We start from the raw sequence: 25,885 nt of genomic DNA, 5'->3' as shown, positions 1-25,885 counted from the left end.
GAAAATTCACAACCTTTTTTAATATAGTTTATTTACACTTAACTAAAGTATGTAGGTACCATTTTATTCGATAACTTTTTGCCATCTTGTAGGTAGGGACATGATCCCATTGCTATAGAAATTTTGGGGCTTCTGATCAAAATACCGCGACAATTGGTTTTGGCAGTCCTCTCGTGATGTTAACCTGACACTGCCTAAAGAATTCTGAAGAGACCGAAACAGGTGGAAATCTGAAGGTGCAAGGTCAGGACTATACGGCGAATGTATTAACACCTCCCAGCCAAGCTCTCTTAATTTTTCCTGAGTTGCTAAATATGTGTGAGGTCTAGCGTTATCATGATGAAAAACCACACCCCTTCTGTTGATTAATTCCGACCGCTTTCTCTCAACTTCTTGCTTTATTTTCATCAGTTGTTCGCAGTAGAGTTCAGAATCGATGGTTATAACCGAGTTTTCTTAGTAAAAAAAATTTTCAAACCTTTTTTGTAGGCCGTTTAATTCCCTACAAAAGTATGTATTTCTTTTTACTACACGATAATTCGTTGAGATACAATAAAATTCCAAAGAAAAAAAAATCTCGTGTTATTTAAATGGGAAATAAAAAATCACGATGCGGCTCCTCTAAATACCAATATTAAGAGCTCAAACTTTACCAGATTTTTTTTTCGTCATCTTGGACGATATTTTCGTAGTATTTACCTAAAGAAAAAAAAAAAGTTTTTTTTTGTCCACCCTATGTATGCATACATTTTTCTTTTCTTTTTATCTACTATCTTAAACTGTGTCAAAGGCAATACATGATTTTAGAATAATAATTATTATTATATCGTATATTTATGTGACTATCGTACATAATAGGCATAGAGGGAGAGTGAAAGAAAGACAGGGTAGGGGCATAATGCTTTTTGATTAGAAAATAAGAGTTAGTGTTTGTAGTGTAAATTCAGCAACGCTGTATAAAATAATGTAAACAACTGGTAGGTAATGCAAAGGGCTTAACTCGTGTGCGTATTTTTCACATTTCCAACAAACACTCGAGCCCTCTTGCACGTATCATAACGTCAGGTTAAATATTAACTTCAAAACTTAAAAAAATTAGATGATAATTTGATTGTTAAAGTACTTTTAAACATCATATTATTGATATTCAAATAAAAATTAACCCATATTATCGTGAATGAAGAGATGGAAAAATTGGATTTACTCGTGTTAGGTGCTACTGGATTCACAGGAAATTCAACGGTAAAATTCTTAACAGAATTGTCCGAGGAGCCGGAATATCAAAATGTGACGTGGGGTATTGCTGGGCGATCAGAAAAAAAACTCCAGATTTTACTAAAAGAATTGTCTGAATTAAGTAAGTGCATTTTGTTCATTTTCTCGCATTAAGTAGTAGTGAATTAAATTTTTTTACCGTAACTTAGTACCTATGTTTTTTTTTCTCGCGAGTTTTAAATTTATATATTAATACGTGAAGCACCCCCCCCCCCCCCTTGTACCCCTTTTTACAAAAATTGCGCGGACGGAGGAGTATGAAATTTTCCACTTATAGAGATTATAGAGAAGAAGTGCATAATGCTAATGTTCTTTTTAAATAATAGTATAACTAGTATAATTAAAACGACATAATCTCGTGATTGTGTTTTCATTATGTTGTTTCCGAAGTTACATAACTGTAAAATATTCGTGGTCACTGACGACTAAGGTGTCATTCGATGACATTTGAATGCTGTGCAGGTTGTGCTAACTGTCTTCTAAATATTCTATTTTAAAAAAACCATGACATTAAAGTTCTTCGCGAAAAAACTCCATGTAGGTACACAAGAAGATTTAGGTATCTTCTTGTGTACCTACATGGAGTTTTTGTTCGTATGTTCGTACAAAACTACTTATGAAGCAGATCTAAATTATGTATAAGGACTGTTTGATGCACCCGACGTTAATGACGTCAACAAATTAATAGTCAAGGGTTTTTTTTTTTTTTTGTCAGGAGGAAATCACCGGACTTCTTCCCTCCACTGGGGATGGAGGGCGGGGCATGTCGGAGTTGAACCGACTAAAACCTCCTGTCGCTCAACAACCAGCATCCAAACCTCGCATGAGACAGAACTCATGAAAAGGCAAAAGGAGGAAAGTGAAGCCATCACCCTCCCCCTCGGGTCGCCGGACTGGCGGTTGTCGGCGCCACGACCACCAGTCCTCTCGGTTGGCAGGCTATCCGAAGCCCGCCTAGATGGCGCCGGTTAGAATGGTCTACCCTCGGAATACCCCGCTGGGTCAGAACCAGCGTGGGTTGAGGATAGCCGGCCTTCCATCACCCGGACGCTCTTGCATAAAACGCGTGCAGAGCAGCTTGCACGTCGTCTTCTTAGGTCCCCTTCGCCGGTCCCCAGGCCGACATGTGAGAGAGACCCGAAACACTTAGAGGGCCAGGGCTTGGGCGAAATCCGCCTCCCTGGCCCCCGCTCGACGGCGGCGGGCCTGCGCGTCTCGCACGCGCCCCGCCGCCTCCTTCTGCGAGATGGTGCACTCGCAGAAGTCGAGCATCGCCTTCCACGACTCGTCGTCACCGAGCATCGATGCCACAACACCCGGCAACGACAAGTCGTTTCCTATTTTTGCGACAAGGACACGGCGCCACCCCTCCCATGCGGGGCAGGCGACGAGCGTGTGCTCCGCCGTGTCCAAGTCGCAACCACAATGGTGGCACTCTGCCGTCAGCTCGGCTCCGATCCGGTGCAGGAACTCACCGAAGCAACCATGCCCAGTGAGCACCTGCGTGAGCCGGAAAGTGAGGCGTCCTCTGTCACGATTCACCCAATTCACAAGAACCGGGCGAATCGCCTCGACGGTCCTACGACCAGCTGAAGGATCGGCCAGCCGTCTGGACCATGACTCCAGCACGGACCGCCGAGATTGAATAACTCAAGTTGATAACTGTTTTGTTGACTGATTTTAAGAGTTATTAACTCGTTTATTAAGGTTAACGTTTAAGTACCTTATTTACAGAAATCAAAACGTCCAGCGTAGTCATCATAAAATGTGACATCAACAACGAAACTGAGTTAAGAAACGCAACAGGTAGAACGAAAATTTTGATAAATTGCACTGGTCCTCTTAGTATATTGGGCGAATCTGTCATTAAGAGCTGCATCGAGACAAGGACTCACTACGTTGATATATCAGCCGAATTACCAGTAAGTTGAATTACTTCTTGTAATACACAATAAAATCAAACAAAAATACTAATAAACTTTCTAGCATGTTCGTCCCCCATGCGTTGATGCATAGTTACTCAAGCTCGTTGCAAAATTTAAAGTGCCTTAAATTACTGGCGAGTTGGTTTCTAATCTATAACATTAACATAATAATATATAACTAGTCTGGCCATAAATACTGCTGTTACATAAAACCTTTCCTTTTTTCCAACTTTTTAGTTAATTCTGAATTTGGAACACGTATATTATATTTAAAAAAAAATTTGATTTCGCGCCATTTCACATATTTTTTCGTGTTCATTATCAAATTACTATATGGAATGGGGTGTTAAAGAAAATAGGATTGCACAAAGTGGGTATGGAGCCGTCGGTCACATTCAAGACACTTCAAAAGCTTGGTATCAACCGTATATCGTACTATCAACAGATACAACACCACTACGTTGGTCGAAGACCAGAAAAGATCGTGGCGGCCGCGTGCTGTTAAAACTACAAAGGCTATTAATGCTGTTAAAACCAGAATTCGTCGAAACCCCATTAGGAAGTAAAAATCTTATCGTGAGAAATGAAGATTCCCGCTAGGACTCTATCGCGTATTATAAAACAAAACCTGAAGCTCGGTGCTTATCGTGGATATACAGGACATGCCCTAAATCAATCTTTACAATTAAAGAGAGTGGATCGATCAAAACGCCTTCTGTCGCGATACGCAGGTGAAAGGAACTGAAATATCCTCTTTACCGATGAAAATTTTTTCACGATTGAAGAACACTACAATACAAATGTTAAAGTGTACGCTCACAGTTCTAAAGAAGCTGCTTAAGTGGTCGGAAAGGTACAACGTGGTCATCATCCTGCGTCAGTGATGGTTTGGTGGGGCGTATCTTATAAAGGAGTCACAAAACTACATTTTTGTGAAAAAGAAGTGAAAACCTCAGCCAAAGTGTATCATATCAAGATACAGTTTTGGATCATGTTGTGAAACCTCTCAGCAATACACTTTTTAAAAATATACCATGGACTTTCCAGCAGGGCTCTGCATCTGGTCACAAGGCACGAATTACCCAAGCTTGGCTTGAAACCAACGTTCCGGACTTTATAAGAGCTGAAGACTGGCCCTCATCTAGTCCAGACCTCAACCCTTTAGTTTTCAAATTGTGGTCAGTTTTAGAAGACATTGCCTGCTCTAAACGACACGGCGACATTGAGTCACTTAAAAAATCTTTGGAGCAAGTAGTGGCGAAATTTTCCTTTGAAACAGTGCGTAAATCCATAGATTCGTGGCCAAACAGATTAAAGGTGGCCATTTCGAATAGAATATTTTTTATTTTTGCTGAGACTTAAATAAATTTGTAGGTATAATAATAATATATATAATAATGCATAATAATATATAATACTTCATAAAAAAAAATGCATTTTCATTTGTAACAGAGCTTATGGCTGAACTAGGTATATATGTAGGTGGCGTGCAATTGGTTTCCACGAATGGTTGCTTAAGATAATATTTTATGTACTTTATAAAAGTGTAAATACATGTAAACAATTAATTGCAGCAAATCTTTAACGCATTTTGCAATAATCACAATGCTGCTGAAGAGGCGAATGTGCTAATTGTACCATCCTGTGGTCTGACTTCTATACCTTCTGCAACAGGACTCATGTTCTTGCAAAATCAATTCAAAGGTACATTTCTTTGAATTATTATACATTAGCGACCCGCCCTCGCTTCGCTTCGGAAACTGTAATTTATTATTGATTTCTCCACTATTTAATGGATGTTATTATACATATAAACCTTCCTCTTCAATTACTCTATCTATTAAAAAAAACCGCATCAAAATCCGTTGCGTAGTTTTAAAGATTTAAGCATACATAGGGATATAGGGACAGAGAAAGCGACTTTGTTTTATACTATGTAGATACACCTTATCGGGATTTAAACGGATTATTTAAATGAAGTTTGAGTACATTTTTAAGTTTCGTGCGGAGGCCGAGTTATTTATGTTAATTTTATGGGTTCCAGTAATCACTTAACCCCAGGAAGGCCGTGTGAGGCCTCTCAACTCACATCATTTCGGATCCTACCGATCCAATAACGATGCTTTTAGGTACCTCAAGCACCGGTCATGGTTCTTGTCACAGACACAGCCCACTAAGTTTCTTGCCGGATTTTCTCAGTGGGTCGCGTTTCCGGTCCGGTGGTAGATTTTGCGAAGCACTGCTTTTGCTAGGATTTGTGTTAGCAACGTAGTCAGGTTTGAGCCCCGTGAGCTCACCTGTTTGTTAAGGTTGCGCTGAATTGGCCTCCCAAGGCCATCAGCTTAGGTAGGAAAAAAAGCCTCTCAATCTAAAAAACGCAGGTTCGAGAAACTGTTTTTAGGTACCGAAATTTATATTATTAAAATCGAGACAGTCATTTTACAATATAACAGAGACTTCGGCCTCATGTCTCAAGATAAGTAAAAGATGAGCGACAGCGAGGCATTAGTGGACTCCAAAAACAAATTATTTTAATCATAGCCCACTAAAAGATGTATAAGCTCTAGAATATAAATTTACAACAACTGTACAGTCATATTGTGGGAAAAAGCAGTGGGTGGAACCGAAGTTTACATTTGTATATTGTTACTAGCTGACCCGGCAGACTTCGTAGTGCCTCAATCGATAAATAAAAGACCTAAACTTTTGTATAAAATAAACTTAAAACAAACAAAAGGAATCCGTCCGAGGGGGGACACATCAAAGGGAAACAAAATTGTTATTTTTATTTCATTCTGAGCATTTTCATATTTACCTTTATCTACCTTTTACACCTTCTCTGGACTTCCACAAATAATTCAAGACCAAAATTAGCCAAATCGGTCCAGCCATTCTCGAGTTTTAGCGAGACTAACGAACAGCAATTCATTTTTATATATATAGATTATATTTTATAATTAGTTCACGAGCGACTTCCGCGACATAAATAACATGGTGTAATAAAAATAAAACATGCAAAGTTTACAAATTTGCGTGATTGCTGGCAGTGTGGCATAATGATATGTATGTACGCAGTGAGTACGCCCATGGTACCTTGAACTTAGCTGTTTCTGTCGCCTCTTCGAGAAGGCACACAGTTAAGAAACTTTTCACGCAAAAGAGCCATGTTATCCTTACTAATGTGGCTCGTAGCACCAACTATTTTATTTTTTGCCAAGATGGGTAGACGAGCTCACGGATAACCTAGTTGAAGTGGTTATAGGAGTGTATAGACGTCTACAACGTAGATGCCGCGCCTTACCTTGAGATACGAGTTCTAAGGTTTCAGTTTTTACAATATAACGTCTTCCCTACCCTTCAAACCGAAATGCATTACTGCTTCACTGCAGGAATAGGCAGGGTAGTTTTACCGCTCCTACCACATCTTGTCGTTGAAAATGAACGTCGTTCACTATTTTCTATTTCTATCTTCTATTTTCGGTTATATAATCGTTAATCATCTTTGAAAGTGCAATCCGTTTACCGTAATGGTTGGCTTATTTTCGAAAAACTAAGAACCAGTGGTCAGATTAAAAATTGAGACATTTTTCAATAAATCTTGCATCTTCGAGCCACAATTGCGACTATTCAAATTGAACGTCTTAATTATGGAAACAATATAAAACCAAAGGAATAAAAAAAAAATTTTTTTTGAGCAATCAGACTGCACGAACACGTCAAGTTATATCCACAGATATTCCTGACGTCGTCGACTGCTACTTCAGATTCGATATACCAAGAAGAAGTTACGCGCCTATTGGTCAACATTGTTTAGTTCATTCGGGTACATGGGAATCTCTGGTTTGCGTTTTACAAGATCTACCAAAATATTTAAATCTGAAAAAAGAAACATTTCCTGAACCGCTTGTGTACGAGCCTATAGAATTAAAAAGGTAGGTATGTTTATATAGAAATATTCCGACTCGCATCATATTTGCATAATACTACGATTATAAGATGAAACGATATTTAATGAGGACTTCGAACTATACAATGTAAGCCTTGACCTTTGGATTTTGTTACGAAATTTTGTAAGATTATTTAACATTTTCCATTTAAGAGTTTTAGCGAACGATCTGGTATTGCATGGTATACCCATACACATAAGTATCACAAAGTATTTATAGTCTTTTTCTATTATGTTCCAGATCTTTCTTTCATCGTCACAGCGGAGAAGTCTGGTTCCCGTATCCAGGACCAGATGAAGATTTAATCGAAATGTCCCAAAGATATGTATCGGACAAGTACGAACAGAAACCGATAAGATTTCGTAGTTTTTGTACTGTACCGAAATTTTATCATTTTTTAATAATACCCTTAATGTATATGTACTACTATTTAAGTCGTTTCGAATGGTTTCGAAAGATGTTGTGTAAGCACCCTAAGGTTTTCACGGCCGGTTACATGTCACGTAAGGGACCTTCCGAAGTATCAAGAATGAATACAAAATATACCCTAACGATGACTGGAAAGAGTTGGGATTCAAATGTAAAAAATTACGAACATGATCCTAAGAAATCTTTGACTGTGAAGGTATGTTAATCTTTAATTTTATTAAACAGTTACCGTCATAAATATTATTTTACATTAATTAGAAGCCCTTCTCGTTTTAAATTTATTCTATTTGCTATTGAATATATAAAATTATCAACTTAGTGTATGTACATAATTAAATTGTCCAGATTTTTTTTCACGCTCTATTTTTAGTATATTTATATTCAAATAATCCTAATTAAATTTTGTAATTGTTTTGTTTATTCTTAATAATTATAACGAGCTAAAATGTAAGCTGTTATGTTGTATTTCATTTTGTAACTGTGGTAAACGAAAGCTAAAGGTGAGGGTTATTTATTGCATGGCATTGATTTTTAACGCATAGCGCATGCAATGAGAAATTGAGTACAACCGGCGTTCGACTCGGCATTTCTAGTGTTCTTCTCTGTTCTCTCTATATATACAATGGTGGATTTACTAAGGGCAGTGGGGGCAAATTATCAGGGCGGAAAAATTTTGGAGTGAAAAAAAATTGAGTCTTATCAATATTGCTCAATAAAATTAATTAATTCTAAAAATTAATAATTTTCTGTTTAATTAATAATTCAAGAAATTCAATTCATCCATTATTTGTTAGTTATAATTTTGGCACTTTTGGTAAAAATTAATAATCAAAATGATTTAATCAATATATTTTCTTGGAGATTTAAAATAATAATAGATTTTTCTATTTTCTGAAATAAAAATAAATTAAATAGGTATTTTTTATGTAATATAATTACGAGTCACCCTTAGTGCCAAATTTATAATTGTTAGAAAAACAAAATAAATATTTATTTATGTTTTTGGAATATATGTATGTACATATATGTACATATACATGTTATAAAGTTTCTGCAATAAATTAGTTATTTTAATTTTGGAAACTAAAATATATTAAACTTTAAGTATAAGTAAAATTCCAGTACTGGGGCGGATTATTTTCCGGTGCCAAGGAGCGGCATTACGTTTAAATTCGGCCCTGTATATAGTAGTATATAAAAATATATGCCCTGTAGTATCAACCATAGTATCGTATCAACCGAAGTGCAATACCGATGTTCCAATCCCGCGGTACGGCGTATTATAAGTTCACACGGTTCGGTACCACCGTCATATTTATGATGTGAAGCGGTCATGCGTTCGTTTTAACATTCTCGATAGCGTAAAAGTTAACTCAAATTTGTATGGAGTTGGAACATTAGTCTACGTTTCCCGCTAGGGGCGTTGTTCCAACTGCATACAAATTTGAATTATCTTTTACTTTTTAAGGTCCACAGATAATTAATAATGTAACCCCGCAGACCAAACTTTGATTTCCAAACGATCCTATATAGTGGATTTTCGATTTTAATCAAGCGCTACATAAAAAGTATGAATATACATTTATTACTATCGATGATGTAAATTTCTATAGAAGTCTACGTTGAGATGATTTTTGTGTCTAATTTGCTAATGTGCTTTAGGTTTCAGGGTCGGATCCCGGCTATTATACTACGGCTATGTGTTTGATTATTTCTGCCATGACGATCTTAAGAGAGAGTGATAAAATGCCGAAGTAAGTAAAGCAGGTCTCAAAGTGTTCAAAGAGTTAGGATGTATTTAAAATCTCTTGTTTTCGTCTAATGACCGAAAGACTATTTGCCTTCTATATAATTTGAAGTTACTATGTCCCTATTTCGATTTTAATGCACTTTCAGTTCAAACAGTTAGTTAATTATTATTAGAAAACTAAAATAATCGTTTTTGTTTTGTCTGTATTTTTATACTATCTGGTTCTAGTTACTAGTGTTTTAGGAGATAATATTTGCCTAAAATAAGAGATATTCTAGAATTTTGTAGCAAATAGAAGTAGAAAGCTCTTTTGCAGTTTGTATTACATATTTTATCCGAGAATGAAAGAATACTTAACTAAAAATGAATGTTCTGCATATGTTTTTTTCCAGAGGCGGAGTACTTATGCCCGCAGCTGCATTTCAGAACACGAACCTGGTCGAAAATTTAATGAAGCATAAAATGGAATTTGAAGTCGTCACAAAGTAGGGTTTGTGAGGGGTGTATTAAAACAAAAATTGTGTTTCATAATTGGTATTTGATGGGTTTTAAACAGTTAAACTGTCGAATTATGGTTTTGGTATAAATTCATATAAAAAAAAACATTAAAATATATATTATTTTACTCAATAAAACAACGATTTGATTTATGTCTAACCCTAAATATTATGTACCATAAATAATATAGGTACAGCCTACAGCCATAGGTTTTATTTAAAGGCTTATTACATTTGGCTGAATTTAGTAGACTGAACTCAGAAGCATATTTAGAAGTTTCTGATTACACTGTTCTAAATTCAATTACTGAATCAATTGTCAGTTTAAACGCGACGAAGTAAGACGTGTCGTGTGCGTAAGAGGATGGCCCCAGTATTGTCTAGACAACAACAATTTTTTTGTTCTTTGTTTCAATTTCTCAAAAAAAAAAACAAGAATATCGGTGAAGAAATATTTATTGCTGTGCGGAATGTTATCAAATATGAACATTATGAGTGATTTAGAACCAGCAGATTTGAAAAATTATCTATAAATGGATTCGATCTCGTTTGACCTAATATTAAACCTTATGACACCGTTTATTCAAAAGCAGGATACTATCCTACGATAGTCTAAGTCTATTATATATCTATTATATAAATATTACATATCTAATCCTACGATAGTATAAGTCCAAAATAAAGATTGGTTGTAACATTAAGATTTAATAAATTTTATATGGTCACCACACTAGACGAGGACACCGCGACCAAAAAGTTTTCTCTTTCGAGACCTATTTCTCGGCATTAGACAGCACTCCAGTTGTAGGTACTTATTAACTCCATGTGCGAGCTAGTCCGAGTTACGTTGCAGTCTGTGGAGCTTGTCGGGCAAGTTGCAAATGCAAATGGCTATCGCGACCTTGCAACGCTGCAATGCAAATATGCAAAAATGCAGTTAAAACACCAGTTGACCGCGAGTAACACTAAAAGTACACACGTTTTTATATTTTGCAAATTTCCTGCAGTTAGTTAAACAGCAATATTTTGAGTTAAGAGATGGAAAAATTAGATTTACTTGTGTTAGGTGCTACTGGATTCACAGGAAAATCAACGGTAAATTTTTTAACAGAATTAATTAAGGAACCAGAATATCATAACGTGAAGTGGGGTATTGCCGGACGATCTGAAAAAAATCTTAACATTTTACTTAAAGAGCTTTCTGAGTTAAGTAAGTACATTTCATTGATTTACTTAGGTACATCAAGCGTATTTTTAAATCTTGAACCAACGACTCGCCGTAGAAATAATAATAACCACGTTTAGAGTATACTGGGTGCGCTTGTAACAGGATGCGGTTGAAATAATGTGAATGTTTCTCGAATTATGGACAAAGAGCCAGGGGTTCAGGGGAGATAGGAACACTGAACAGTTCACGTATTCGAACGTGTTCCTCAGTGACACAGCGTGACATATATTAAGTGTATAATCTATGCAGCGTGATGTAAAGTTTTTTTTTTCTATGGCCGTATGTTTTAGTTTTTTATGCTAGCTTCGGGCAAACGTGTAGGTCAGCTCACGGGCTTAGCTTGAGATCGAATCACGACCGACTGAGATGATCCGGCGATCCGATCTGAATGTCCGTTTGCTTTATACTAGTTTTTTAATTACTCGATCGTGTAAAAGTTAACTCAAAGAACAATGGCAGCTTTCTATACAACATTTTACCTGATATCTATTTGAGGCGTCTTGAAACAAAAAAATACTAAAACGATAGGAATAACATAGCTTAAGCTTAATCAGAAATATTTTTGGTATTAGAAAGTCACAAAAAAAATATATCAACGTGTTTACTTTATAATTTGAGGTTATCTATCAATAAGAGATGTCTCTGATTTTTGTAGGCACGGACTATAACAAATTGAAAAAATAAGTAAACGATATGTTTAAATAACATTTTTAGTTTCATTATCATAGATGAACCAAGGATACACTTCTAATAGTACTCGAGTAGGTACCCTTAGCACTTGCAGAGCTACCTAGGTACATATACATATAATATAGTGTGTTCTTTCTTCTTTGTAAATGTGTAAAAATGTGTGTCAGAGATAGGTACTTTTAACCTTTTGAACGAATTAGTCACATATTTGCGACAAACGAAGGCTTGCAAAGCTAATTTACTATACCTAGTAGAATTATTTTGTCCATGCAGTTTGGGACGTTTGGGTCATAAAAAATCGGAGCGGTGAAGCGAGTATTTCCCTCTCTCTTCCACTCACGAGCCTTATGGACGGGCACAGTGATGCGCATTATGTCAGTTGTCATACTGTAAAAATCATTTCATCTGCAGTGCTGCCATTACTATTACATATTTAGTTATTTAATTAAGTACTAATTGTAACAAAGGATAATTAATATTATTATTTTCATTTTAAATACTGAATATTATTAATTATCAAAAAATATTACTTTTTTGTGCCAATAGTATAAATGCCATCCTTACAAATGTATTAAACCGGAAGTACACAAAAATCGAATTAAAAGCTTATTAAATTAACATTTTTTCGTGGCTTTGCACGTAAATCTAACATCGTATAAAAAACGAGCAAATAAAATGATGAAGTTTCATTTATGTCTTAATCTTAGACGCCTTTTAAAACATTCAGGTAAAAAATTGCCATTGTTCTTTGTATGGAGTAGGAACAGCGCCCCTAGCGGTAAACTGTTCCAACTCCGTACAAATTTTCCAAATAAAGCTCACTTCATGATGTTTTTTGAGTACAAAAGGAAGTCGAAGTACTGATGACTCAGTTGTTCAACTCCCTAACGCTGTTTTGTTGACTGATTTTAGGGAGTTATAACTCGTTTGTTAAGGTTAAAGATTAAGTATCTAATTTACAGAAATCAGAACGTCCAGCATAGTCGTCATAAAATGTGACATCAACAATCAAACTGAATTAAGGAACGCAACAGGTAGAACGAAAATTTTGATAAATTGCACTGGTCCTCATAGTATATTGGGTGAAGCTGTCATTAAGAGCTGCATCGAGACAAGGACTCATTACGTTGATATATCAGCCGAAATAACAGTATGTTGAATTACTTCTTGTAATCCAAAAAAAATGTGTAGAAGTGAAACTTATAAAAAATAAGAATAATCGCAAGGGTCAACCACTCCGCAGTGCAATGGAGCAGCCTCACCCTGGGGGAACTGCCTGCACGGTCACGGTATCCCTACGCCAGGTAGGTATGATTAAGCAAGAGAAATACGAGAACGTCTATCAACTGTGTAACAACTCGTCATCGCGATTCAGAAATTGTTGGATTTACGTGCAGCTACATCTGTTCATAACAAACTAAATAGAAATAAAAGTATCTCAGGGCGTTTCGAGAGCCACGGACGTGCCAGCGTGCACGGACGTCAAAAACACACTGAATTAGTCGGGGACGCGAGGCCGTGTGGAGCGCTTCGTGATTTGTCGACGCCGCACAGTGGGTCGATACTATGATTTTAGTGACTTAGGGACCAACTTTGTTTTTTAAGATTTTTCTTCACGTAGATAGATAGAGCTCGTTAATCTCAATAATAATTGTTTTGGGCAAAAATTACAAAAACTTTATAGTTTGGTCAGAAAAATGTGTTTTATGATTTTTTTGTATGGAGCGGGTCACATTAAATTAAATTCCTGCTAAGTACCGTGAGGTCCCGCTTTGAAACTTTATTTTTCTTACACCTTGTCTAGTCTACTATCATTTGGTGCTATGAACATGTGCATAAAGTTGCAACTCTGCCAAATAAATGGATCGAAAAAAATGAATAAATACATAGAATAAAAACCTTTATTTTTATTTTCGTAAGTGCTTTTAAGTTAAATTTGATATGGATTAGTAAGTACAAGCACGCAACAATACCCATAATTACATAATACCTAACAAAAATACATTTAGTAGGTCTCTAATTAATCAATCTCTGTAATTATTAGGATAGTTAACATTAGTTACTGAGGATAATTAGTTAAGCAGCCATTACTGGGTAGTAGAAAATATAGTACACATTTGTGTCTCTCTGGAAGTATAAAGTGACCATATTTATTATATACTAACTAGTGTTCGTTTATTCGTACTACTACTAACATCTCGTGATTGTCGTCGTGATCTTCCTTTTTCCGTTATAATGGATAATTTTATTAACAATTTAGGATTATTTATGATTTTAAGAGAGCAACTACAGTCGCTGTCTGATAATAAAAAAACTTTCAATTCCTACAAAATCAAATGAACGTGACCGAAGAGAAAAGTGTTGAGCCCCAAAAATTCTGTACGCACTTTTGTTCAAATATAAGTGCAATATGGAAACGAAGTAGTCGCATGTTAGCACAGTTTATAAGAAAAAAATGTGATTAGTTCGAATGTGCAATAAACTGGCCCGAAGGCATGATACCTGAAGATGTCAACACTGTACACGAAAGGCTCGAGATTTCTAATACTGAAGATGTTGAAAATGTACCACGCTCTAATGTACTACAGAAGCCTCGACATCTAATTTTACACCTCGAAAACCTTTTGAAGAATTGGGATCCAGGCACATTGAACAAATTTACCAATCGCTTTCGTTAACCCCGGATTAAATGAAAGCTACTACAGTTGCTAGTTTGAGAAACACTGGAAATGAAGATGTAGGAGAAATAATGAACCATTTGTCAAATCACCCCGAAAGTCTAGAAAAAGTTAAGGAGTGTTTAAGTACAAGTAAAGTGAAAAGTAGTACATATTCTCCCGATAAGGCACTATTAGTTTCACTTAAATTAAGTAAGTGGCAGTATATAAATCTAAGAGAAGCAGCAAATGAAAATGGGTCCGATTTATACCCTTCTTAATATAAAATTAAGCAAGAAAAGACCAAATGTTATCCAGGGAAAGACGAGGTAGTTATTAATGAAGAAAGAGCTGCTATTAAAATGCAAGCATTACTAAGCTTGGCGGTATATAGGCTTTTAGATGTGATTACTTCGGATTTCGACTCGGCAAGAGAGCTACTGCTTATAAGCAAATAGGCTTTGATAGAGCCCCAGGTCAAAGTAATTATAAACAAAAAACTGAAACAGAGTTTGATGATTCATCTATTTTCTTGACCAGTCTAGTTCCTATAAGGCTTCAGAAATTTGATGGAACAATTGTTTGGGAAAACGACCTACCCTCATCAACTTTTTGTTGCCGTCCAATAATGTTTAAATTTATAAAAGAAACGCAGTCAACAGTGGCAATTATAAAAGCTAGCATAACAGAAGAAATAGAAAGACTTCAGCCATCAAAAATCAAACAAGTTGAAGTTAAGCATCAATTGCACATGACGATGATAGACGGCAAAATAACCTCATATTTGTCAGAAACATTTTCTGCTGTCTGGGATATTTGCAAAGCAAAACCGTCAGACTTTTTTGGAGTCACTTGCTTATCAAAGAGAAAATAATGAAGGAATATTCCAGTATGGAATGCCATCTTTACATGCCTGGATAAGACGCATGGAGTGCTTACTTCAAATCGGTAAATATAATTTTATTACTTCACAATTTTTTCATCCTATGTAGTTTCCTGTGAGATTATTTTTTAAATGACATTTTTTTGTTTGCGTCTTTTCGTTTGGACTTCAAGAAATGGAGTTGCAAGGGGAGATGACTAAGAAAAAATATCAATCAGAAAGAGCGCTATACCTTAAGCGTTTAAAAAGGAATACGGTTTACTTATAGATGTTGTCAAGCAAGAAGCAGGAACAACCAATGATGGCAATACTGCCAGAAGATTTTTCAGGAATGCAGATGGAACAGCCCGCATAACAGGAATACGTAAAGATTTAATAGAGAGGTTTCACGTGATTCTTCAGACTGTTGCATCTGGAGGGCGCGTGGACCTTTCCAATTTTTCCGAGCTTTGTAGATATACTGCAGAATTATATATTAATTTATATCCCTAGTATTATATGCCTTCCAGTATCCATAAATTGTTGGCACATGGTAGTGATATACAATAATAAAAAGCTTTGCCTTTCGTGCCATTCCTATAGGTAAACTGTCGGAAGAGGCAGCGGAAGCTCGCAATAAAGATTTTCGGAAATATACAGAGAGTTGTTATTTTAGAAAGATAAGTAGACTGCCGACTAATTTGTGTAAACTATTTTACACAATCTTCTTTTGTCTTCTGATCTAAAGATCGAATGGTGAAACAAAATATATAATACTTAGAGAGATTGATTAATTAAGACCTACTAAATGTATTTTTGTTAGGTATTATGTAATTATGGGTATTGTTGCGTGCTTGTACTTACTAATCCATATCAAATTTAACTTAAAAGGACTTACGAAAATAAAAATAAAGGTTTTTACTCTATGTATTTTTTCATTTTTTTCGATCCATTTATTTGGCAGAGTTGCAACTTTATGCACATGTTCATAGCATCAAATGATAGTAGACTAGACAAGGTGTAAGAAAAATAAAGTTTCAAAGCGGGACCTCACGGTACTTAGCAGGAATTTAATTTAATGTGACCCGCTCCATACAAAAAAAACACAAAACACATTTTTCTGACCAAACTATAAAGTTTTTGTAATTTTTGCCCAAAACAATTATTATTGAGATTAACGAGCTCTATCTATCTACGTGAAGAAAAATCTTAAAAAACAAAGTTGGTCCCTAAGTCACTCAAATCATAGTATCGACCCACTGTGCGCCGCTCAGAACCGCGTCGGCAAGCCAATCGCGCCACACTTATTTTTTCATTTCGTTTCATTTCGTTTTATCGAGTTTGAAATCAAAACGATTCTAAATAAGTTTCACTTCAAAAAAATAATACAGGAAAACAGTTAAAGATTTCTTACCATGTACATACATGCAGACATCAAAATAAAATGGTAATAAATTTTTACTGGTGGTAGGACTTCTTGTGAGTCCGCGCGGGTAGGTACCACCACCCTGCCTATTTCTGCCGTGAAGCAGTAATGCGTTTCGGTTTGAAGGGTGGGGCAGCCGTTGTAACTATACTGAGATCTTACAACTTATATCTCGAGGTGGGTGGCGCATTTACGCCGTAGATGTCTATGGGCTCCAGTAACTACTTAACACCGGGTGGGCTGTGAGCTCGTCCACCCATCTAGCAATAAAAAAATAATCTTATATGTAAATTTGGAAAGAAACATATCAAATACAGTACCTTACTTTAACAAGGCTTTAGATAACATGTAAATACATGTAAACAATTAATTGCAGCAAATCTTTAACGCATTTCGTAATAATCACAATGCTGCTGAAGAGGGGAATGTGCTAATTGTACCATCCTGTGGTCTGGCCTCTATACCTTCTGCAGCAGGACTCATGTTCTTACAAAATCAATTCAAAGGTATATTTCATTGAATTATTATACCTGCTTGTTAAGGTTGCGCTGAAATGGCCTCTCAAGGCCATCAGCATAGGTAGGAAAAAAGCCTCTCAATCTAAAAAAAACGCAGGTTCGAGAATCTGTGTTTTTTAGGTACCGAAATTTATATCATTAAAATCAAGACAGTCATTTTACAATGTAACAAAGACTTCCTTCTCGTGGCTCAGCCTCATGTCTCAAGATAAGTAAAAGATGAGCGACAGCGAGGCATTAATTGACCCCAAAAACAAATTATTTTAATCATATCCCACTAAAAGATGTATAAACTCTAGACTATAAATTTACGACACCTGTACAATCATATTCTGGGAAAAAGCAGTTGGTGGAACCGAAGTCCACATTTGTATCTTGTTATTATCTTTATCTATATATATGTCGGCGCAAATATGACTATTTACCTACTGATCATCAACTAATTACTCTGTGATAAGAAATTGATGTTAAACAGTCCCTTTTATTGTAATTTCAATACTTTAAAATCTTGTAAACACGCTCACGTGTTTAATACTTGTAAACACGCTGACGTGTACGAAGTCCTATAAATACGGCCGTGCTGTCTAGCGTTGATTCATTCGTGTCCGAGCCGTAGTACAGTACGGATCTCTCTGTAACGTTGTTATGCTTCTCGTGCAATATACGCAGTTCTCGTGAAGTTTTGTTTTGGAAGCCCAAATATGAGTCATCATCGAGAACTTAAAGACCGTGACGTCAACAATGCTGACGTCACACTTTTTAAAAACATTCCTTCAGCGTTTCTCCTCCGTCATCAGAAGTGGGATCACATGCCGCCTCCGCTCAGCAACAACCTGGAGACCATTTAACCATATCGGCGGAAGAAGACTACCCTCCAGCAACAGCCGATGAGCCTATACATCTACTCCACAAATCAGCATGGTCGAGCAACAAAATCAACACTCAAAGATAAGTTTTTATTTTTAATTACCAAAATTACACCACAACATAAGTACCACAGTGTACGCCTCGGCAAAAGTACCACAGTGTACGCCTCGGCAAAAGTACCACAGTGTACGCCTCGGCAAAAGTACCACAGTGTACGCCCACTACATAAGTACCACAGTGTACGCCCACTACATAAGTACCACAGTGTACGCCCACTACATAAGTACCACAGTGTACGCCCACTACATAAGTACCACAGTGTACGCCCACTACATAAGTACCACAGTGTACGCCCACTACATAAGTACCACAGTGTACGCCCACTACATAAGTACCACAGTGTACGCCCGCCCACTACATAAGTACCACAGTGTACGCCCGCCCACTACATAAGTACCACAGTGTACGCCCGCCCACTACATAAGTACCACAGTGTACGCCCACTACATAAGTACCACAGTGTACGCCCGCCCACTACATAAGTACCACAGTGTACGCCCACTACATAAGTACCACAGTGTACGCCCGCTACATAAGTACCACAGTGTACGCCCGCTACATAAGTACCACAGTGTACGCCCGCTACATAAGTACCACAGTGTACGCCCGCTACATAAGTACCACAGTGTACGCCCGCTACATAAGTACCACAGTGTACGCCCGCTACATAAGTACCACAGTGTACGCCCGCTACATAAGTACCACAGTGTACGCCCGCTACATAAGTACCACAGTGTACGCCCGCTACATAAGTACCACAGTGTACGCCCGCTACATAAGTACCACAGTGTACGCCACAACATCACACTACACAACATCCTTATCCGAACACCTTAAATAAATCTACGAGAACCGCCGAGAACTCTACGAGAACCGCCGAGAACTCTACGAGAACCGCCGAGAACTCTACGAGAACCGCCGAGAACTCTACGAGAACCGCCGAGAACCCTACGATACCCTCCGAGAACCCTACGATACCCCCCGAGAACCCTACGATACCCTCCGAGAACCCTACAATAAAATCGCATTAATAAGTCTCAAACCTTCATAGTTACAAGTAACGCAAGTATAACAGATGCGCTACTCAGAGAAACTTTTTATTCCTACAGGTCAATGAGAATCAAAGAAAAACCTACGAGAATCAACGAGGCCGGTGCAGAGCACGCACCGCCTGTCAGTATGGCCGTGTCGGCGCAAATATGACTATTTACCTACTGATCATCAACTAATTACTCTGTGATAAGAAATTGATGTTAAACAGTCCCTTTTATTGTAATTTCAATACTTTAAAATCTTGTAAACACGCTCACGTGTTTAATACTTGTAAACACGCTGACGTGTACGAAGTCCTATAAATACGGCCGTGCTGTCTAGCGTTGATTCATTCGTGTCCGAGCCGTAGTACAGTACGGATCTCTCTGTAACGTTGTTATGCTTCTCGTGCAATATACGCAGTTCTCGTGAAGTTTTGTTTTGGAAGCCCAAATATGAGTCATCATCGAGAACTTAAAGACCGTGACGTCAACAATGCTGACGTCACACTTTTTAAAAACATTCCTTCAGCGTTTCTCCTCCGTCATATATATAAAAATGAATTGCTGTTCGTTAGTCTCGATAAAACTCGAGAACGGCTGGACCGATTTGGCTAATTTTGGTCTTGAATTATTCGTGAAAGTCCAGGGAAGGTTTAAAAGGTAGATAAATATGAAAATGGTCGGAATTGAATAAAAATAACATTTTTTTTCCTTTGCTGTGTCCCCCGTCGGACGGATTCTTTTTGATTCATAGATTGAGGCACTACGAAGTCTGCCGGGTCAGCTAGTCTATATATATAAAAATGAATTGCTGTTCGTTAGTCTCGCTAAAATTCGAGAACGGCTGGATCGATTTGGATAATTTTGGTCATGAATTATTTGTGGAAGTCCAGAGAAGGTTTAAAAGGTAGATAAATATGAAAATTGGTGGTAGGACCTCTTGGGAGTCCGCACGGGTAGGTACCACCACCCCGCCTATTTCCGCCGTGAAGCAGTAATGCGTTTCGGTTCGAAGGGTGGGGTAGCCGTTGTAACTATACTGAGATCTTACAACTTATATCTCGAGGTGGGTGGCGCATTTACGTTGTAGATGTCTATGGGCTCCAGTAACCACTTAACACCAGGTGGGCTGTGAGCTCGTCCATCCATCTAAGCAATAAAAAAAATGCTCGGAATTAAATAAAAAATATATTTTGTTTTCCCTTTGATGTGTCCCCCGTCGGACGGCTTCCTTTTGTTTGTTTTAAGTTTATTTTACGCAAAAGTTTATGTCTTTTATTTATCGATTGAGGTACTACGAAGTCTGCCGGGTCAGCTAGTATTTCAAAATTAGTTAACGAGCGACTTCGACGGTGTAAATAACACGGTGTAAATAACACGGTGTAATAAAGATAAAACATGAAAATTTACAAATTTGCGTGATTCTGATTCTGTCGCCTTTTCGAGAAGGCACATAGTTAAGAAACTATTCACACCTTTTATTTATTTTATATCAACTTTTTATTTTTACCGTGAAGCAGTAATGCGTTTCGGATTGGAGGGTGGGGCAGTCGTTGTAACTAGATGGGTAGACGAGCACACGGATAGCCTAGTTGAAGTGGTTACCGGAGTCTACAACGTAGATGCCGCGACTTACCTTGAGATTTGAGTTCTTAGATTTCAGTTTTTACAGTACAACGGCTTCCCTACCCTTCAAATCGAAATGCATTACTGCTTCACGGCAGAAGCAGGCAGGGTAGTTTTACCGGTCCTACCACATCTTGTTGTTGAAAATGAACGTCGTTCACATCAATATCTTCTATTTTCGGGTATATAATCGTTAATCATCTTTTAAAGTGCAATCCCTTTACCGTAATGGTTGGCTTATTTTCGAAAAACTAAGAAGCAGTGGCCAGATTAAAATTTGAGGGACTTTTCAAAATTAAATCTTGCATTTTTCGAGTCACAAATGCGACTATTCAAATTGAACGTCTTAATTATGGAAACACTATAATACCAAAGGAAAAAAAAATTTTTTTTTGAGCAAACACACTACAGGAAAACCTCAATTTATACAGATATTCCTGACGTCGTCGACTGCTACTTCAGATTCGATATACCAAGAAGAAGTTACGCGCCAATTGGTCAACACTGTTTAGTTCATTCGGGTACATGGGAATCTCTGGTTTGCGTTTTACAAGATCTACCAAAATATTTAAATCTGAAAAAAGAAACATTTCCTGAACCGCTTGTGTACGAGCCTATAGAATTAAAAAGGTAGGTATGTTTATATAGAAATATTCCGACTCGCATCATATTTGCATAATACTACGATTGTAAGATGAAACGATATTTATTGAGGACTTCGAACAATAGGCTATACAATGTAAGCCTTGACCTTTGGATTTTGTTACGAAATTTTGTAAGATTATTTAACGTTTTCCATTTAAGAGTTTTAGCGAACGATCTGGTATTGCATGGTATAACCATACACATAAGTATCACAAAGTATTTATAGTCTTTTTCTATTATGTTCCAGATCTTTCTTTCATCGTCACAGCGGAGAAGTCTGGTTCCCGTATCCAGGACCAGACGAAGATTTAATCGAAATGTCCCAAAGATATGTATCGGACAAGTACGAACAGAAACCGATAAGATTTCGTAGTTTTTGTACTGTACCGAAATTTTATCATTTTTTAATAATACCTCTAATGTATATGTACTACTATTTAAGTCGTTTCGAATGGTTTCGAAAGATGTTGTGTAAGCACCCTAAGGTTTTCACGGCCGGTTACATGACACGTAAGGGACCTTCCGAAGTGTCAAGAATGAATACAAAATATAGTCTAACGATGACTGGAAAGAGTTGGGATTCAAATGTGAAAAATTACAAACAGGATCCTGAGAAATCTTTGACTGTGAAGGTATGATAATCTTTAATTTTGTTAAACAGTTATCGTCATAAATATTATTTTACATTAATTAGATGCTCATTCTCGTTTAAAATTTATTCTATTCGCTATTGAATATATAAAATTATCAACTTAGTGTATGTACCTACATAATTAAATTGTCTAGATTTTTTTTCACGCTCTATTTTTATATCTATTCAAATAATCCTAATTTTATTTTGTAATTGTTTTATTTATTCTTAATAATTATAACGAGCTAAAATCTAAACTGTTATGTTGCATTTAAATTTTGTAATTGTGGTAAATTAAAGCTAAAGGTGAGGGTTATTTATTGCATGGCATTGCATTTTAACGGATAGCGCATGCAATGACAAATTGAGTACAACCGGCGTTCGACTCGGCATTTCTAGTGTTCTTCTCTTTTCTCTCTTAAATATATACAGTAGTGGATTTACTAAGGGCAGTCGGGACAAATTCCCAGGGCGGCAAAATTTTAAAAGTGAAAAAAAAATTTGAGTCTTATCAATATTGCTCAATAAAATTAATTAATTCTAAAAATTAATAATTTTCTGTTTAATGAATAATTCAAGAAATTCAATTCATCCATTATTTGTTAATTATAATTTTGGCACTTTTGGTAAAAGTTAATAATCAAAATGATTTAATCAATATATTTCCTTGGAGATTTCAAATAATAATCGATTTTTCTATTGTCTGGAATTAAAGAAATTTAATTAGTCTTTTTTTTATGTAATATAATGATGAGTCACCCTTAGTGCCAAATTTATAATTGTTAGAAAAACAAAACAAATATTTATTTATGTTTTTGGAATATAGGTAATATGTATATATCTGTATATGTACATATACATCTAATAGTTTCTGCAATAAATTAGGTATTTTAATTTTGGAAAATAAAATATATAAACTTTAAGTATAAGTACTTCAGGGCATATATAAAAATATATTATGCCCTGTAGTATCAACCATAGTATCGTATCAACTGAAGTGACAATACCGATGTTCCAATCCCGCGGTACGGCGTATTATAAGTCCACACGGTTAGGTACCACCGTCATTTTTATGATGTGAAGCGGTCATACGTTCCTCTTTGAAGAACAGTGTGCTTCACCACTTCGAGCATCCCACTCCGTAGTAGGCGCGCAAACATCTCCGCCGTTAGCCCCATAACTCTCTTTGGCCAGCCCATACCGTGGGCCTCGAAGGTCAAATATCTAGGCGTGACCCTCGACAGAGGGATGACATTCCGTCCCCATATAAAAACGGTACGCGACCGCGCCGCGTTTATACTAGGACGACTCTACCCAATACTTTGTAGTCGAAGCAAACTGTCCCTCCGCAATAAGGTAACTCTCTACAAAACTTGTATACGCCCCGTCATGACGTATGCAAGCGTAGTGTTTGCTCACGTAGCCCGCACCCACTTGAAATCCCTTCAGGTTATTCAATCCAGATTCTGCAGGATAGCCGTCGGAGCGCCATGGTTCCTTAGGAACGTGGATCTCCACGATGACCTGGAGTTCGACTCATTTAGTAAGTATCTACAGTCGGCATCACTGCGCCATTTTGAGAAGGCGGCACGACATGAGAACTCTCTCATCGTAGCCGCTGGAAACTACATACCCAACCCAGTAGACCGAATGGTAAACCGTCGACGTCGCCCAAAGCACGTCATTACGGATCCTCCTGATCCATTAACGGTGCTTTTAGGCACCACAAGCACCGGTCACCGTCCTCGTCGAACCCGTCGCTTGCGACGAAGGGCTCGACGAGCGAACTAACCCATAGACACAGCCCACTGAGTTTCTCGCCGGATCTTCTCAGTGGGTCGCGTTTCCGATCCGATGGTAGATTCTGCGAAGCACTGCTCTTGCTAGGGTCAGTGTTAGCAACTCTCCGTTTGAGCCCCGCGAGCTCACCTACAAACGTTAGGGCGAAGCTGAAATAGCCTCTCAAGGCTATCAGCATAGGTAGGAAAAAAAAAAAGTGTGCTTAGTGCGAGTTTTTTAACGTTCTCGATAGCGTAAAAGTTAACTTAATTTTGTATGGAGTTGGAACATTAGCCAAGGTTTCCCGCCAGGGGCGCTGTTCCAACTCCATAAAAAATTGAGTTATCTTGTACTTTTTAAGGTCGACAGATAATTAATAATGTAACCCCGCAGACCAAACTTTGAGTTCCAAACGATCTTATATAGTGGATGTTCGACTTTAATCAAGCGCTACATAAAAAGTATGAACATATATTTATTACTATCGATGATGTAAATTTCTTTCTACGTTGAGATGATTTTTGTGTCTAATTTGCTAATGTGCTTTAGGTTTCAGGAACGGATCCCGGCTATTATACTACGGCTATGTGTTTGATTATTTCTGCCATGACGATCCTAAGAGAGAGTGATAAAATGCCGAAGTAAGTAAAGCAGGTCTTAAAGTGTTCAAAGAGTTAGGATGTATTTAAAATCCCATAATTTCGCCCAATGACCGAAAGACTATTTGCCTTCTATATAATTTGAAGTTACTATGTCCCTATTTCGATTTTAATGCACTTTCAGTTCAAACAGTTAGCTAATTATTATTAGAAAACTAAAATAATCGTTTTTGTTTTGTCTGTATTTTTATACTATCTGGTTCTAGTTATTAGTGTTGTAGGAGATAATATTTGCCTAAAATAAGAGAACATTCTAGAATTTTGTAGCAAATAGAAGTAGAAAGCTCTTTTGCATTTTGTATTACATTTATCCGAGAATGAAACAATACTTATTATAACTAAAAATGAATATTCTGCATATGTTTTTTTCCAGAGGCGGAGTACTTATGCCCGCAGCTGCATTTCAGAACACGAACCTTGTCGAAAATTTAATGAAGCATAAAATGGAATTTGAAGTCGTCACAAAGTAGGGTTTGTGAGGGGTGTATTAAAACAAAAATTGTGTTTCATAATTGGTATTCGATGGGTTTTAAACAGTTAAACTGTCGAATTATGGTTTTGGTGTAAATTCATATAAAAAAAACATTTAAATATATATTATTTTACTCAATAAAACAAAGATTTCATTTATTTAACCTTAAATATTATGTACCATGAATAATATACAGCCTACAGCCATAGGTTTTATTTAGCGGAATAAGAAAGTGATCTCAACCATTTCTTCAATATTTTAAATTATCGTTATACAACAAACATTTAGGTACGTTATTGATGTCCATGGGCTCTGGTAGTCACTCAACACCTGGTGGACCGTGAGCTCGTCCAACGATCTAAGGATTAAAAAAAACTATTAATAGGTAATAAACAAGGAATAGGTATTTTATCAAAAAAAAATTGCTGATATATCTATCTATATTTAATTCTTAGGTACATATGGGAATTACCGTTTTCGGTACTTAGCTACCTTTATTATTTCAATATAATATTCAAATTAGAACGCAAGAGTGTTTCACGGCGTTAATATGTAAGACAGCGAGAGATTTTTTTAGGCCATGACATTTGGAATCTGTGTGCTTAGTGCGAGTTTTGTAACGTTCTCACTAGCGAGCCAGTTTGCTCAAATTTGTATGCAATTGGAACAGCGCCCCTAGCGGCAAACGTACTCGGTGTTATTTTGTGAGTGCGAGTTCATATTAACATTGTGATCTCGTAACCGAGTAATTTTACCGAAATGAGTACTACGAATGACATTTGTGCGAGTGCGTGTTACAAATTAGTGGATTTTAACGTTTCGATCGAGTATTTCTTTAGTAGTTTTATTTTTCCAACTAGAGAGGCAAAAATATCATGCCATAGAGCCTAATCTTTTTTTATGAAAAA

At 36.9% G+C, this 25,885-nt stretch overlaps 2 protein-coding genes and 2 long non-coding RNA genes across 6 annotated transcripts in view; all 4 read left to right on the top strand.

Annotated features, from left to right (window-relative positions):
* LOC149502829 (uncharacterized) overlaps positions 1 to 25,885 on the top strand; it is a 510,125-nt gene that overhangs the window by 263,420 nt on the left and 220,820 nt on the right. The gene's annotated exons all lie outside the window — the stretch shown is intronic.
* Positions 840 to 9,964, top strand: LOC114246494 (saccharopine dehydrogenase-like oxidoreductase). Of its 2 annotated transcripts, none has more exons than XM_089728115.1 (7): positions 840 to 1,357; positions 3,010 to 3,197; positions 4,775 to 4,904; positions 6,922 to 7,132; positions 7,388 to 7,772; positions 9,239 to 9,330; positions 9,719 to 9,964. In XM_089728115.1, exons 1-7 carry the CDS (start codon positions 1,186 to 1,188, stop codon positions 9,813 to 9,815), a joined length of 1,275 nt encoding a protein of 424 aa, XP_089584241.1. In that variant the 5' UTR covers positions 840 to 1,185; the 3' UTR covers positions 9,816 to 9,964. The 2 variants fall into 2 exon arrangements, with proteins under 2 accessions (XP_089584241.1, XP_089584242.1); XM_089728116.1 differs by having other exon boundaries at positions 845 to 1,357; positions 6,934 to 7,132.
* Positions 10,510 to 25,124, top strand: LOC114246510 (saccharopine dehydrogenase-like oxidoreductase). Of its 2 annotated transcripts, none has more exons than XM_028179060.2 (7): positions 10,510 to 10,778; positions 12,704 to 12,891; positions 17,063 to 17,192; positions 21,223 to 21,421; positions 21,684 to 22,068; positions 24,396 to 24,487; positions 24,879 to 25,124. In XM_028179060.2, the coding sequence occupies exons 1-7, from the start codon at positions 10,739 to 10,741 to the stop codon at positions 24,973 to 24,975; spliced, it is 1,131 nt and encodes a 376-aa protein (XP_028034861.2). In that variant the 5' UTR covers positions 10,510 to 10,738; the 3' UTR covers positions 24,976 to 25,124. The 2 variants fall into 2 exon arrangements, with proteins under 2 accessions (XP_028034861.2, XP_089584243.1); XM_089728117.1 differs by having other exon boundaries at positions 10,515 to 11,033.
* On the top strand, positions 12,902 to 16,186 carry LOC149502833 (uncharacterized). Its single transcript, XR_016323222.1, has 2 exons — positions 12,902 to 15,346; positions 15,455 to 16,186. It is a non-coding gene; the product is annotated as an uncharacterized LOC149502833 (long non-coding RNA).

Source organism: Bombyx mandarina, chromosome 06, assembly GCF_030267445.1.
Source record: "Bombyx mandarina strain Sakado chromosome 06, ASM3026744v2".
Taxonomy (NCBI): domain Eukaryota; kingdom Metazoa; phylum Arthropoda; class Insecta; order Lepidoptera; family Bombycidae; genus Bombyx; species Bombyx mandarina.
The sequence above is the reverse complement of the archived record's forward strand: the minus strand, read 5'-3'. Positions and strand labels throughout refer to the sequence as shown.

What these genes read in the sequence shown, in the direction of transcription:
- LOC114246510 (XM_089728117.1), top strand. Translation starts at nt 10,862, where the DNA reads ATGGAAAAATTAGATTTACTTGTGTTAGGTGCTACTGGATTCACAGGA. An exon ending in GAGCCTATAGAATTAAAAAG is followed by an intron (nt 21,422 to 21,683) that starts GTAGGTATGTTT and finishes ATTATGTTCCAG; the next exon opens with ATCTTTCTTTCATCGTCACA. An exon ending in GAGAGTGATAAAATGCCGAA is followed by an intron (nt 24,488 to 24,878) that starts GTAAGTAAAGCA and finishes GTTTTTTTCCAG; the next exon opens with AGGCGGAGTACTTATGCCCG.
- LOC114246494 (XM_089728115.1), top strand. Translation starts at nt 1,186, where the DNA reads ATGGAAAAATTGGATTTACTCGTGTTAGGTGCTACTGGATTCACAGGA. An exon ending in ATATATCAGCCGAATTACCA is followed by an intron (nt 3,198 to 4,774) that starts GTAAGTTGAATT and finishes AATTAATTGCAG; the next exon opens with CAAATCTTTAACGCATTTTG. An exon ending in CTTGCAAAATCAATTCAAAG is followed by an intron (nt 4,905 to 6,921) that starts GTACATTTCTTT and finishes GAACACGTCAAG; the next exon opens with TTATATCCACAGATATTCCT.